This window comes from Myxine glutinosa, chromosome 1 (assembly GCF_964187855.1).
Source record: "Myxine glutinosa chromosome 1, kmMyxGlut1.1, whole genome shotgun sequence".
Taxonomy (NCBI): domain Eukaryota; kingdom Metazoa; phylum Chordata; class Myxini; order Myxiniformes; family Myxinidae; genus Myxine; species Myxine glutinosa.
In genome coordinates, this window is record NC_136261.1 from 273752511 (window position 1) to 273766244 (window position 13734).

Sequence of the window (13734 nt, forward strand, 5' to 3'; positions counted from 1 at the left end):
ATGAAAGTTGTTTTTTTGCATGTGACATTCAACTCGAGAGAGGGAGAACGAGAAACAGTTTGCAGTAAAAAACATCAGCCCCGAAATGAGGCAGGTTGACATTGTGTAGCCCTCAACTCCATCATTCCTCACTTCTCCCATTTGTGGAACCACCTTCCAGAGGCCGTTATTTCCCACTCTTCCCTCCAGGCCTTCAAACAAGCTGTGCATCGCCATCTCGCGTCACCGCCATCATGACCCATTATTATCTTTATTACCCCCATTAACCCTAACACAACCCTCTTAACTTGCTAGTTTCAGTGTTTCAGCCCTTTTCTCTCTCCTGTTTCCTGTTCGTTCATTCCCTTGATATTTGTCCCACTGTTAGTTCTACCAAACTCTTCCATGAGCTTTCTTCCATGAATCTTTTCCGGCAAGTAATAAACAGACAGACAGGGGTAAAAACAACCTCCATCCTGGCGGAGGTAATAAACCAATGTTCAAAATTAACGTGGGCACAAGAGATGAGGAGGTGATGATTGAATGGTCAAATGCTGCATCCCCTAGATACCAAGGGTTAGTTTATACATAATGAGTTCCTAAATAGTCCATCTACGAGTAATTTTATTAATTACGTCATACTGTGTTAACATTTATTGTATACGCATGTTTTAGGATGCTCTTAAAATGTAAATAGCACTGAACAATGTTTCAAATGTAAAACTACTCATAAAAATCCTGATCTATTGACTTCAACTATATTTTGCTTTGTTATCAATCATTTATTTCCTTGACAAAATATAAAATATAGGAAACTTAAACAAGTTCATCGTCAAAACCTAGCAATTTGCAAATAAGAAACTCCGTACATGGTGATATATGGTCATTTGATTTGCTTTCCTTTTACGTCTGATTTGTAAATCATTGAAAACACGATGAAAACATAATTTCCTACAAAGAAGTGGCATTAGCCACAAACACAATTACTTAAAGGTAAAAGGAAAAACAATAACTTTACCAAATGACCTTTCCCAATGTTCTTATGAGGTGGACCTTCATTATATGGCTTGCTTATGACAATACGATGCAAAAGCCATAGACGTCTGAAAATAAACCGTCATATTTATCCCATTTCTTCCATAAGAAGACATGACATCTCTCTTTGCGTTCAAGGTTAGGTCTGTATTTCACAGTTCTGTTGAGTGAATGCTACAGTTCATTGATATAGGCTAATTCACAATGTTCAATTTTAACGGTCTCTTTCCTCCTTAGATTAGCAACTGCAGTTATCAAACTCTTGCAACCCCCTCGTCCTCTTGCAACCCCCAAAGCAGCCAAGTGGTGTTCTCCAGCACATATTTTTGATTGTTACTTTAACTGAAGGGAAGACAACCAATGCCATAATACATGCACCCAGCCCACCTTTGTGATATACAATTTCTTGAGGCCATCAAGGAAGGATGTGAAGATGGAGGAAACTTGAGGCTTCAGAGCATGGCCTAAATGCACAGAAAATAAAAAAGTATTTTGTTTATTTAAAAGGTTCTCCTAAAGAAGATGGATTTCATGTTGTTTCTATTTATTAAACATCAACAAGAACAATTATGAATTTCCATCATTCGATGAGATCACTTCAGGATGAGAACTTACCAAACTGGAATTGAGCATTGTCCACGAGTCTAACTGAAGCAGGAGCACAGCGCTGGGAATAAATTAGGCAGGGATGGGGGCAGGAATGGTTTAGATAGATGGGCACTTTTCACAGGCAATTCACTACAAAACACAAAACGATCACAATTTTTGTTGATAAAGAATCTTTGACTCTTAATTATGTGAATTGTTAAGAAATTATACCATCACTCATGCAAGCAGGCATTCTGAAAAATGAACCATCTATTGTATTACATACACAAAATGACAAACTCTTTTGGTACCTTTCCTTACCCTTATTCCGATCTACTCCCTAACTCTCTTCCATAACCTCTCCAACATTGCATTTTTTTTCTCGCATGGCAATGTAAGGGCTGCAGGCTAATTTAATAGCCTTACCTGACGAGCCATTTCACGGAGGCACGCTACACCCTGAGCAAAGTTAGGAAAGACCACAGAGCCATATTTCTGGCACTCTGGAAGAGGTCTGATCTTGAGAGTCACCTCAGTGATGACACCCAGTGTACCTGAAAAAGGAACAAAATGCAATGTAGCAAAAGCTTGTCAACATTTACTTTTACCATGAAACAAGGAAAGGAAAAGTAAAAGGGAGAATTCAAAAGCAAAAGCAGAGAAAAACATAAAATTAAGCAGAGAATCCTTGGGGTATGAACTGGGGGTCAAATCCAAAACCTATGTACATATTTCATGTGCCCCCCAATGTTGACTGTATGTGCAAAATTTCATGAAAAAATGTTTTAAAATGTGCCCATAATTGCATTTTTTGGTGTTCGACGTTTTGGGGCGGGGCCAAAATAATACTGCTCCTGCGGCTTCTTGCCATGTGGTGATCATAACTATCAAGTTTAGTGAATTTCTGCACAACCGTTTAGGAGAAAGCATGACGGATAGACACACAAATAGACAGGATTACAATACCCCCGATTTTTTTTTTTCAAAGAATTTTGAGATAAATATAAAAGCAGACGAAATGTAACAGCAGAGGAAACCATAAGGCAAAGGATAATGTAAAAGCAAAGGAGAATGTAAAATTCAACAGGTTGAACCAATTCCGGTTTTCGATCGAGGTGGTGATTTTATTCTCTCCCGGTATCCAAAGTTAAGTTATTTTTCGATTTGTGTGTTTGTCAAATTTCCACCTGTTATTTTATCGTCTATGCGTTATTGTTTGTTTCTAGTTCATTTTGGTTTGAATTTCCTGTAACTCGTAATATATTAATTGTTCCTGTTTGCACCGCGTGTGCGGCCTTGTAGCCTGAGGCTTCCCCCGTCGAAGTTTGTTCACTTAAGTTCCTTCCTTCGCTGTTTTTGCTTTGTTCTTAGATTTTTCCCTTCTCCCCCGAACTTCCCCGAACATCTACTCTTTGTCTAACGTTTTAAATCCCCCCTCACCACCCCCCCAAAAAAACAAAAACAAACAAAGAAAACAAAAAAACATTTATTTCCCTTTCTCCAAGTGTGCTGTTGTCTCATCATGTGCTTCTGTCCACGTGCGCTGTCTCGCCCGCCCCCATTATCTCCTTGCCTTCCACCTTTTGCCCTGTTCACATGACTCGTGGTTGTCCCTCTAGGCCCTCTCCCCGTTGGTATTTTGTGAATATAAGATTGTTCCTCACGGTTCTGTTTAAATATGTTTCAACTTTCCCCTGGAGTGTTTTATTCAGTGGTATATTACAATACGCTGTTTTTCTTCCTATTTAAAAGGCTCTTTTCAATTTCCTCTTCAACTCATTCTACTTCAAAAAAAATTCAATCTCTTATAATTCTTCCTCACTACATGCTCTAAACTCACATTCATTCCACCCCTCCTCTATCGTTCTTAAACGGATCTCTAATTTGAAAATCACAATAAACCCAATTTGTTATAAATGTTCGTCTTTCATTAATCATCCACTTTCTAATCTCCCCCCTTACCATCCCTCTCCAATTCTCCCCCCTCACCTCTCCTCCTCAAAGCTGCCTCCTCCCCACTTCGTCTCCCATCTATCTCATACCACCACCTCCCCCAACCTTCGACTTGTCTCTGCCCCCCCTCAAACAACCCCTCACTGTGCCTCATCCCATCACCATCAAACCTTTCGTCCTCCTCATCCTTCCCTTTCTTGTAACTCTTCTGTAATCTCTGACACACTATCAACTGCTCTCCCTACCTCTCCCTCTCACCCTTCATCTGACCCTACCCTTCCCCTCCCCTGTCCTGCACCCGATGCTCCTCCTCTCTCCTCATTAACAGTAATGACCTCAAACATCCAGGGCCTTTGCTCAAACCTGATTGATATCTCCATTCAGGTTGCTTCTGACAATCCAGACTTGATCTGCTTAACAGAAACTTTCCTCCTTCAAGATGTCTCTGATTCCTTAATATCTCTTCCTGGTTACTCCCTCCTCCGGTATGATAGACCTGAGCCTCGTCCTGGTGGTGCGGTTGCTATCGTTATCAAAAACTTACTTCCTCACTCTCCTTGCACTGCCCTCTCTCCACCCCACCCCCAGGAGTACCTCTGGCTACGGCTTCCTCTCCGCTCCCACTTTTTGTTCATATGTGTTCTGTACCGTCCTCCAAACAGTGATGACTCCATTTACATCTCCCTGTCTGACAACATGGACCAACTTCTATCCACTCATCCCAACTCTCTCGTACTCATATGTGGTGACTTCAAATGGCATCATGCCAGCTGGCTGGGTGTGGGTTCCTCTCTCACCAGCCATGGCACCTCAGCAAAGGACTTCTGCGACTCATTGGGATTGACACAATCTGTCAATTTCCCGACCCGTATCTCAGTCAATGGAGTATCTTCTCTTCGAGACTTGGTTATGACAAACTTCCCTGCAAATGTCTGCGGCTCTTCTTCTGCTCCAATCGGTTCTTCTGATCATGTGCTTGTTAAAGTGGACATCTCTCTGGCCATTCTCAGAAAGCCTCCTCAGCATCGACGAGTCTGGCATTTCACTCAGGCCGACTGGCACGGTCTGCAAGTAACCATCAATCATCTGGACTGGTCTCCCATCTCTACTGCCTCTACATCAATTCTTCCTGGGAATTCTTCCAAAGCAAACTGCTCTCTCTCATGCACAGATTTATCCCATCTCGTCTTCAGTTGTCTTACTCTTCCTCCCGTCCATGGTACACTGAATCTTGTGGTGAGGCAGTTGCCCTGAAACAACTTGCCTTTGCCTCTTGGAAGGCAAATCCAACTGAAGGCAATCTCAGTTCCTTCCACAAAGCTCGGAACAAGTGTGTGTCTACCCTCAGGAGTGCCAGGAAGCACTATCTCTCCACACTCAAGAATGAACTCTCAAACCTGTCTCCTTCCTCCACATCCTGGTGGCGTCTGCTCAAATCCGTTACTGGTGTTTGTTCCCCCTCCATACCATCCCTTACCTCAAATGGCTACACAGTTGACACCGCACCTGACAAAGCCGAATGCCTCAACTCTGTGTTTGCCTCAAAATCTTGTGTCCCAAACCCATCTCTCTCTGTTCCCATCTTACCCAGTCAAACCCAACTGTTCCTGGACTCTGTGTCCTTCTCTCCTGACATGGTGGAGAAGTTTTTGTCAAACCTCGACTCTGATTCTGCAACTGGACCAGACGGCACCAGCCCACGGGTCCTAAAATCCTGCTCTGCCGCTCTATCTCACCCCCCTTTGGGCCGGTACTCCTGCCTCACACCTAGATCGGCTTCATGCTGTTGAAACCAAAGCTTTCAGAATCATTGGAATCTCCTGCGATGAAGCTAACTCCGATGGCCTTTCACTCACTCACCGCAGGCAGGTGGGTGGTCTTTCTGTCTTCTACTGACTCCTCTCCGGCCTTGCTCCCCCAGCTCTCTCTGTGCTCTGTCCCCCAAATATTCCTACAGGTCACACAAGATCTGCCAGCAACCCTCTTATGGTTAAACTGCCAAAATCTAGGCTCTCTGCTCACCTTCACTCTTTCATTTCCCTTTTCTCCCACCTCAGGAACAAACTCCCCCACTTCCTTCAATCCCACTCCTCCCTCCAGGTCTTTAAAATAGCTGTTCACCACCATCTCTTATCTTCCCCCATCCAAAACCTTGATCTTTTCTTCCCCCGCTAATTCACCCCAGATCCACTTTTTTGAAATTCCAACTTCTTTCCTGGAAGTCCTTGCAGTGCCCATATGTTCTATACCTCTCCCACCTCCCCCCAAGCCCTCTCCCTCCCACAGTTCTCTCGATGTCCCTGCTCTCAAATGTTGTGGTTGTGTCCTTCACCCTCTCTCCCCATCTTGTCGACCGCTCCCCTTGTTTTGTGTTTTATGTGTCGGTTTGACTTTTTGTGCGATTAATGTTAGCTCTTTCACGAGCCTCGATCTTGAATACAAAAAAAATAAAAAATAAGGAAAACATAAAATTAAATAAAAATGTAAAATTAAAGGAAAATGTAGAATTAGAGGAAAATGTAAAATTAAAGTAAAACGTATAATTAAAGGAAGACGTAAAGCAAAGGAAACCATCGGCAAAGGAAACAGTAAAATTAAAGGAAAGCATATAATTAAAGGAAAATGTAAAGCAAAATAAACCATAAAGTAAAGGAAAAGCAAATCAAATCAAATCAAATCAAAATCAAATCAAATCAAATCAAATCAAAGCAAAGCAAAGCAAAGCAAATCCTCGGCACACCTGAGCTCCTCACCACATACAAGGCTTTCATCCGCAGCTCAATGGAATACTGTTCTCCCCTATGGGCTGGTGCTCCTGCCTCACACCTGGCTCGGCTTCACGCTGTTGAATCCAAAGCTTTCAAAATCATTGGAATCTCCCGCGATGAAGCTATCTCTGAGGGCCTTTCACTCACTCACCGCAGGCAGGTAGGTGGTCTTTCTGTCTTCTACCGACTCCTCTCCGGCCTTGCTCCCCCAGCTCTCTCTGTGCTCTGTCCCCCAAATATTCCTACAGGTCGCACAAGATCTGCCAGCAACCCTCTGATGGTTAAACTGCCGAAATCTCGGCTCTCTGCTCACCTTCACTCTTTCATTCCTCTTTTCTCCCGCCTCTGGAACAAACTCCCACACTCCCTTCAATCCCTCTCCTCCCTCCAGGTCTTTAAAACAGCTGTTCACCACCATCTCTTATCTTCCCCCATCCAAAACCTTGATCTTTTCTACCCCCACTAATTCACCCCAGATCCACCTTGTTTGAAATTCCAACTTCTTTCCTGGAAATCCTGGCAGTGTCCATATGTTTATACCTCTCCCACCCCCCCCCCCCCTTTCACATGCCTCCCCCCCAAAGCCCTCTCCCTCCCACAGATCTCTCGATGTCTCCATGTCTCTCGGTCCCTGCTCTCAAATGTTGTGTTTGTGTCCTTCCCCCTCTCTCCCCATCTTGTCTACCGCTCCCGATGTTATTTGTTTTATGTGTCTGTTTGTCTTTCTGTGTGATTAATGTTCGCTCTTTCACGAGCCTCGATCTTGTATACAAAAAAAAAAAAAAAAAAAAAAAAAATGTAAAAGCAAAGGAAAACATAAAATTAAAGGAAAACGTAAAGCAAAGGAAACCGTAAAATTAAATGAAAATGTATAATGAAAGGAAAATGTAAAAGCAAAGGAAAACAGAAAAATTAAGGAAAACGTAAAGCAAAGGAAACCGTAAAATTAAAGGAAAATGTATAATGAAAAGAAAATGTAAAAGCAAAGGAAAACAGAAAAATTAAGGAAAACGTAAAAGCAAAGGAAACCATAAAATTAAAGGAAAATGTAAAAGCAAAGGAAACAAAAAAGTAAAGGAAAACATAAAATTAAAGGATAACGTAAAGCAAAGGATACCATGAAGTAAAAGAAAACGTAAAGTAAAAGGAAACCGTAAAATTAAAGGAAAATCTATAATTAAAGGAAAATGTAAAAGCAAAGGAAAACATAAAATTAAAGGAAAATGTAAAAGCAAAGGAAAACGTAAAATTAAAGGATAACATAAAGCAAAGGAAACTATAAAGTAAAGGAAAACGTAAAATTTAAGAATAATGTAAAGCAAAGGAAACCATAAAGTAAAGGAAAACGTAAAATTAAAAGACAACATAAAGCAAAGGAAAATGCAAAATCAAATAAAAAAAGTAAAGCAAGGGAAATCGGAAGGTAAAGGAAAATGTAAATCATATAGCCATTCTCTATGTAAATTGTATCATATAGCACCGCTCCCAGTCGGGGAGAATTACAAGACATAATAAAATACAATCTCATCCGTAATTCTGGTGGAATTAATTGACCCAAAGTAAGGATGGTTCTTCGCTAGCATTGTTATTACAAAAAATTTTTTTTTAGAAAAATAGATTTATATGATTGAGTGCAAAAAAAAACCCAAAACCAGAAAAAGAATAAAAGGTACAATGAGGAAGGGAAAATATACAACACACAAAAATAAAAGAAAACTCCACTGTGGTTTAAGACTGAATAGTCCAGCGGATTAGCTCAACATATCAAACCAATTGTTCATTTTTTGATAAAAGCACCAAAATTGGCACAAGCATAGAATATTATATACTAAACAATTTCAGCAGATATGGAGGCACTTGAAATTTTACCTCTGTCGGGCAGGGCAGCCATTTTCCAAAATGGTGGCCATATGGCATTCGCAATATAGATATGCCGCTCTAGATGTCACTTTATGATTCTAAAAGTCGTTTTAAAGGTGTAAGTTGGTAATACTATTGCACCAGAATATCAAACAGAGGGTTACATAAAATATATATGGCCGCCATTTTTCAAAATGGCCACCATTTAACGATTTATTGAAAATTTCAGTGCTAACTCAATCACATAACAAATGAATTTAATAGCGACCACAATCAACCTAATAATGTGTTACATGTGTTTGCAGAGTATGGTGGTGGTGGTGGATGGTGGATATTGTGATACAGAGGTGGCGGTTGCAGTAATAGGTGACCCGATAACACATAATAGCGACTAAGACACTTAATTAATCATGTCAAAACGGTTCAAACTTGTGGACACATGTGCATCGCCTGCATATCAACAGCCAGCTCATACAAGCTGGGAACTTTGTGTTATATGCCAGGAGCAAACAATGCAGTCGCTTCGATGCCCGGCACTATCAAAACGGTCAGACATTGGAAGAGGGTACAAGTCACTTGCTGATAACCTTGTCAAATTCAATGAACTAAGACAGTTACCAAGAACATTGCAGTTGGACAGAATAGATGGTGGTTCTGGTATTGAAGCTGCTGTGGTTGCCAACGAGGCTAAGTGGCATCACACATGCATGCTCCGCTACAACAGTACAATGCTGCGAAGAGCAGAGAAAAGAACGATGCCAAGTGTAGCAGCTACGTCGAGTGGAAGTGGTGATACTCCATGCAAATGGACTAGATCGTGGCCTGCTAGCACAGAAACAATTGCAAGCGAGCCTTCATGCTTCTTCTGTGGACATTTGGCTGGTAATGATGGCCTTCATGAGGCTTCAACATTTAAGATTGACGGCAATGTACGGGCAAGTGCAGCAGTTGTTGAGGATACTGAGCTATTGGCCAGGCTCAGTATGGGTGACATGGTGGCATTGGAAGCCAAATACCATACAAAGTGTTTGCTGGCCCTATACAATCGCGCAAGAAAGGTTAAGACAGATGCACAGCAAGGGACAGATAGCGAACGTGTAATTTCCGGAATCGCCTTTGGTGAACTTGTGATGTACATTGAAGAAACTCGCCTGGAATCAGGAACTGCACCAGTCTTTAAGCTTGCTGATCTGGCATATCTCTACATGTCAAGAATGGAACAGTTGGGAGTTGCACACGACAAAAGAGTAAATACCACACGACTGAAGCAAAGACTCTTGGCCCAGGTCCCAGACCTGCGTGCTCAGAGTAAGGGGATGTTGTGCTGGTATTTGATGAAGACATCGGTGCTGCATTAGGCAAAGCCTGTGATGGGGACATTGATAGTGACGCTGTTCACCTTGCACGTGCTGCACACATTGTACGTCAACACATGTTCGAAGACTCAGTGCCTTTCAATGGGTCATTTGATGAAAGGTGCCAGGAGAACTCTGTGCCAAAACTTTTGCTTGCCTTAGTAAGCATGGTGCTGGAGGGCCCCAGCATCAAGGACCAAAGCCTGGTGTCTTCAACACCAGCAACACTGGCTATTGCCCAGCTTCTGAAATATAACTGTGTCAAGCACAGGCGAACCCAGAAAAACACTACTCCATCAGTCAGACACGATACCTCCCAGGAAACACCTCTTCCAACATACATTGGGCTAATGCTGCATGCAAAAACTCGTAAGAAAGAACTAGTAGACAGGCTATTCAATCTCGGCCTCAGCATCTCATATGACCGAGTGCTGTGCCTCTCTGCTGAGATGGGGAACAATGTCTGCCAACGCTTTCGCATGGAGCAAGTGGTTTGTCCAACCACCATGCGTGGCAACATATTCACAACTGCTGCTGTGGACAATATTGACCGCAATCCGAGTGCAACCACAGCCAAAGACTCATTCCATGGAACAGGAATCTCATTGCTGCAACATCCCACTTGTGCAGATGCTGGAGTAGACCGTGGTATTGTCATAATTGGAGGCAATGTTGGCTCGAAGACGGTTGGTGATCTACCACATTTCTATGCTGATGTCCCGCCTGTTACATCCAGCATCAAGGAATCTACTGTTCCGGCTACCCATGTCACCTCCCTGCGAAGGAGTAATTTCAAGACCCATACCGAACAACAGTACAGGTGGTTGGAAAACACGAGACATGTCCTTGATGATGACGAAGAGAAGGACTTTGAGAACATATCATGGGCTGCATACCATGCAAGCCATCAAACCCCTGGTGGTCGAATCATCACACCCACTGCCTTACTCCCCCTTTTCCAGGAGTGTGCCCACACTGTGGCTATGATTAAACACTCAATGGATGTAGTGAAGAATGCTATCGAACATCTGAACACAGGCCAAACACCAGTGCTGACATTTGACCAGCCGCTATATGCTCTCGCCAAACAGATCCAGTGGAAGTGGCCTGAGAAATATGGAGAAGATCAATTTGTGGTGATGTTCGGTGGTCTCCACATCGAGATGGCAGCTCTAAAGACTGTGGGTGACTGGCTATGTGGAAGTGGATGGGTACAAGCACTGGTACAAGCAGAGATTACTACAGCAGGAACAGCAGACTCCTTACTCCAGGCAGCACATGTTGCACATACAAGAAGGGCACACCAAATCACAGCTGCTGCCTTTTAGATGCACTGACAGAACTGACTCCATGGTTCTATGCACTGGATCACACAAACCATGTGCGCTGGATACCAGTGCATCTGAGAGATATGGCTCAACTGTCAAAGCAACACCCAGACGTTTACAGAGAATTTAGTGCTGGTCACTTTACGGTGCAGAAGACCAAACGGGTATTCTCAGCCATCACTATTGATCAAGCACATGAACAGAATAATGCTTGCATCAAGGGTGACGGAGGAGCGATTGGCCTCACAGAGAACCCAAGTGCTCTGCGGCGGTGGATGATTGCTGGCCCAGAGGTTGTCAGAGTTATTCAGGAATTCGAGAATGTGGAGCTTCACTGGGAAAAACGAGTAGACTTACAGTCACGTGAAAAAGTAAGTACACCCCATGTAAAGTTGTGACTTTTTCAACATATTTCAACATACAGCTATTTGATCTTCATTTCAACAATATTGATAGATAAAGGTGATATAATATTACAAATATCATGAAACATTTACATTTTGTAGTCCATTGTATAATTTAAATAAACATAAATGCAAATTTTGCATGTGGAAAAAGTAAGTACACCCTTGGCTCTAATCGGTGGTATTGCCCCCTTTGGCAGAAACAACCTCAAGTAGGCGTTTCTTATAACTATCTGCCAGTCTCTGACATCGACTGGGAGAAATTTTTGCCCACTCCTCCATGAAGAATTCTTTCAGCTGTGCGATGTTTGAGGGGTTACTTGCATACACAGCTCGTTTCAAATCCCCCCACATCTCGATGGGATTTAGATCCGGGCTTTGACTTGGCCATTCCAGAACCCTCCATTTCTTTCTTTTCAGCCATTCCTTGGTGGATTTACTGGTATGTTTAGGGTCATTGTCATGTTCCAAGGTCCACCTTCGGTTGAGCTTCAATTTTTCTGACAGATGGCCTCACATTATCCTCAACCACCCTCTGGTACAATGAAGAATTCATAGACGATTCTATGATGGTGAGCTGCCCAGGCCCTGAGACAGCAAAGCTGCCCCAAAACATAATATTTCCACCACCATGCTTTACAGTTGGTATCAGGTTCTTGTGGTCAAATGCTGTCTTTGTTTTTCGCCAAACATGTCTTCTGGAACTGTGGCCAAATAGCTCTAGCTTTGACTTCTGTCCAGAGCACATTGCTCCAGAAGTGCTGGTCTTTGCTTCGGTGTTCATTGGGAAACTTTAGTCTTGCCCTGATGTTCTTTCTGGACAGCAAAGGTTTCCTCCTGGCACACCTCCCATGTAGATCAAATTTGTGCAGCCTCTTTCTTATGGTAGACTCATGCACTTTGACATCAACAGTGGCAAGGGCTACCTGTAGGTCCCGTGATGACATTCTGGGGTTCTTAGAGACTTATTTCAGCATCTTGCAGTCTGCTCTCAGGCTGAACTTGCTTGGGCGGCCTGGCCTGAACAAGTTGGCAGTTGTTTGGAATCTTCTCCACTTGTAGATGATCTTCCGGACAGTCGAATGATTGATTTCAAATTGTTTGGAGATCTTTTTAAATCCCTTCCCAGACTCGTAGGCATATATAACCTTCTTTCTGAAGGCCTCAGAGAGCTCTTTTGATCTTGGCATGGTGACGCCGCACACTTCAACAACAAAGAGCAAACCAAACTAAATGTCTGAGGTTTAAATAAGACAGGTTCCTCCAAGATACTCTCTGACGATGTTCAAATTATTTGCACCTGAGCTGGTGCACCTGATTCTAATTTTAGGTATTTGAAGTAGTGATAAATGTAGGGGTGTACTTACTTTTTCCACATGCGAAATTTGCATTTATGTTTATTTAAATTATACAATTGACTACAAAATGTAAATGTTTCATGATATTTCTTATATTATATCACCTTTATCTATCAATATTGCTGAAATGAAGATCAAATAGCTGGATGTTGAAATATGTTGAAAAAGTCAAAACTTTACATGGGGTGTACTTACTTTTTCACGTGACTGTATGTCACCATGATCAAACATCGAGTGTACAGAAATCGTTTGCAAAAGATGTTCGTTCACTTGTGAGTGTAATCGAGGAACTGAGCAACCCTTTTGATGAGGAGAGCCAAGACTTACTTGTCCTTGATACCAAATAAATTGCAGACCCTTCAGTATAGAAGACGGTCCGTACTGCCAAGAACCTAGGCCAAGAACAGTGTGATCAATTCACAAAGGAACGTCTCCTAGACAGGACCAAGTCTATCGATGATGTACTTCACCGTAATAAGCTACCACTTTTAGGCGCCCCTATAGACAATGCACCTAAGGGAAAGCAACAGTTTGCCTCCCTGAAGAGTGACGTGGAATTATTTTCTCGGTTGTATATCGGCTGTCAGACTCGGGATGGAAATCTTGATGAATTCTTTCGACACGAGAACCAAGGATGCCCACCAGCACTCTCTGAGGCATGGAGACTTCACCTAGGCACCAAGAGTGACTTGTTGATTTGTCTGGAAGGCCTTTCCAATGCGCAATCAGAAGCTCCTAGTGTCACCAATATAGTATTAGATGGAGCAGCCATTATTCAAATGCTGAAGCCAGGAACTGCAAAGACATTTCTTGAATATGCCAGTCAGGTGTTCATCCCATACATCTTAGGACAGCTTCAACATGCATCACGTCTAGATCTGGTCTGGGACAGCTATGTAATTGATTCTCTAAAAGCAACAGCCAAGGCAAAACGTGGAAAGGGGGTTCGCAGACGTGTTGTTGAGTCTGCACCCATACCAAAAAACTGGCAGGACTTCTTGTGTGTGGATATCAATAAGACAGAACTTTTTTTTTGTTTTTTGTTTTTTTTTTTGTTTTTTTTTTGTTTTTTTTGTATACTGAATCGAGGCTCGTGAAAGAGCTAA

The 13734-nt window shown here is 42.5% G+C and overlaps 2 protein-coding genes across 3 annotated transcripts in view; both read right to left on the reverse strand.

The window, feature by feature from the left end:
- LOC144891851 (THAP domain-containing protein 1-like) overlaps positions 1-13734 on the reverse strand; it is a 656480-nt gene that overhangs the window by 385078 nt on the left and 257668 nt on the right. The window lies entirely within an intron of this gene.
- Positions 1-13734, reverse strand: part of AGPS (alkylglycerone phosphate synthase) — a 298511-nt gene that overhangs the window by 148538 nt on the left and 136239 nt on the right. For both annotated transcript variants that reach the window (XM_068131918.2, XM_078787059.1), the window contains 3 exons: positions 2029-2156; positions 1630-1681; positions 1402-1478 (listed from right to left, as the gene is read on the reverse strand). In XM_068131918.2, the coding sequence (XP_067988019.1) occupies positions 1402-1478; positions 1630-1681; positions 2029-2156 (257 nt within the window). The remainder of the gene's footprint in view (positions 1-1401; positions 1479-1629; positions 1682-2028; positions 2157-13734) is intronic.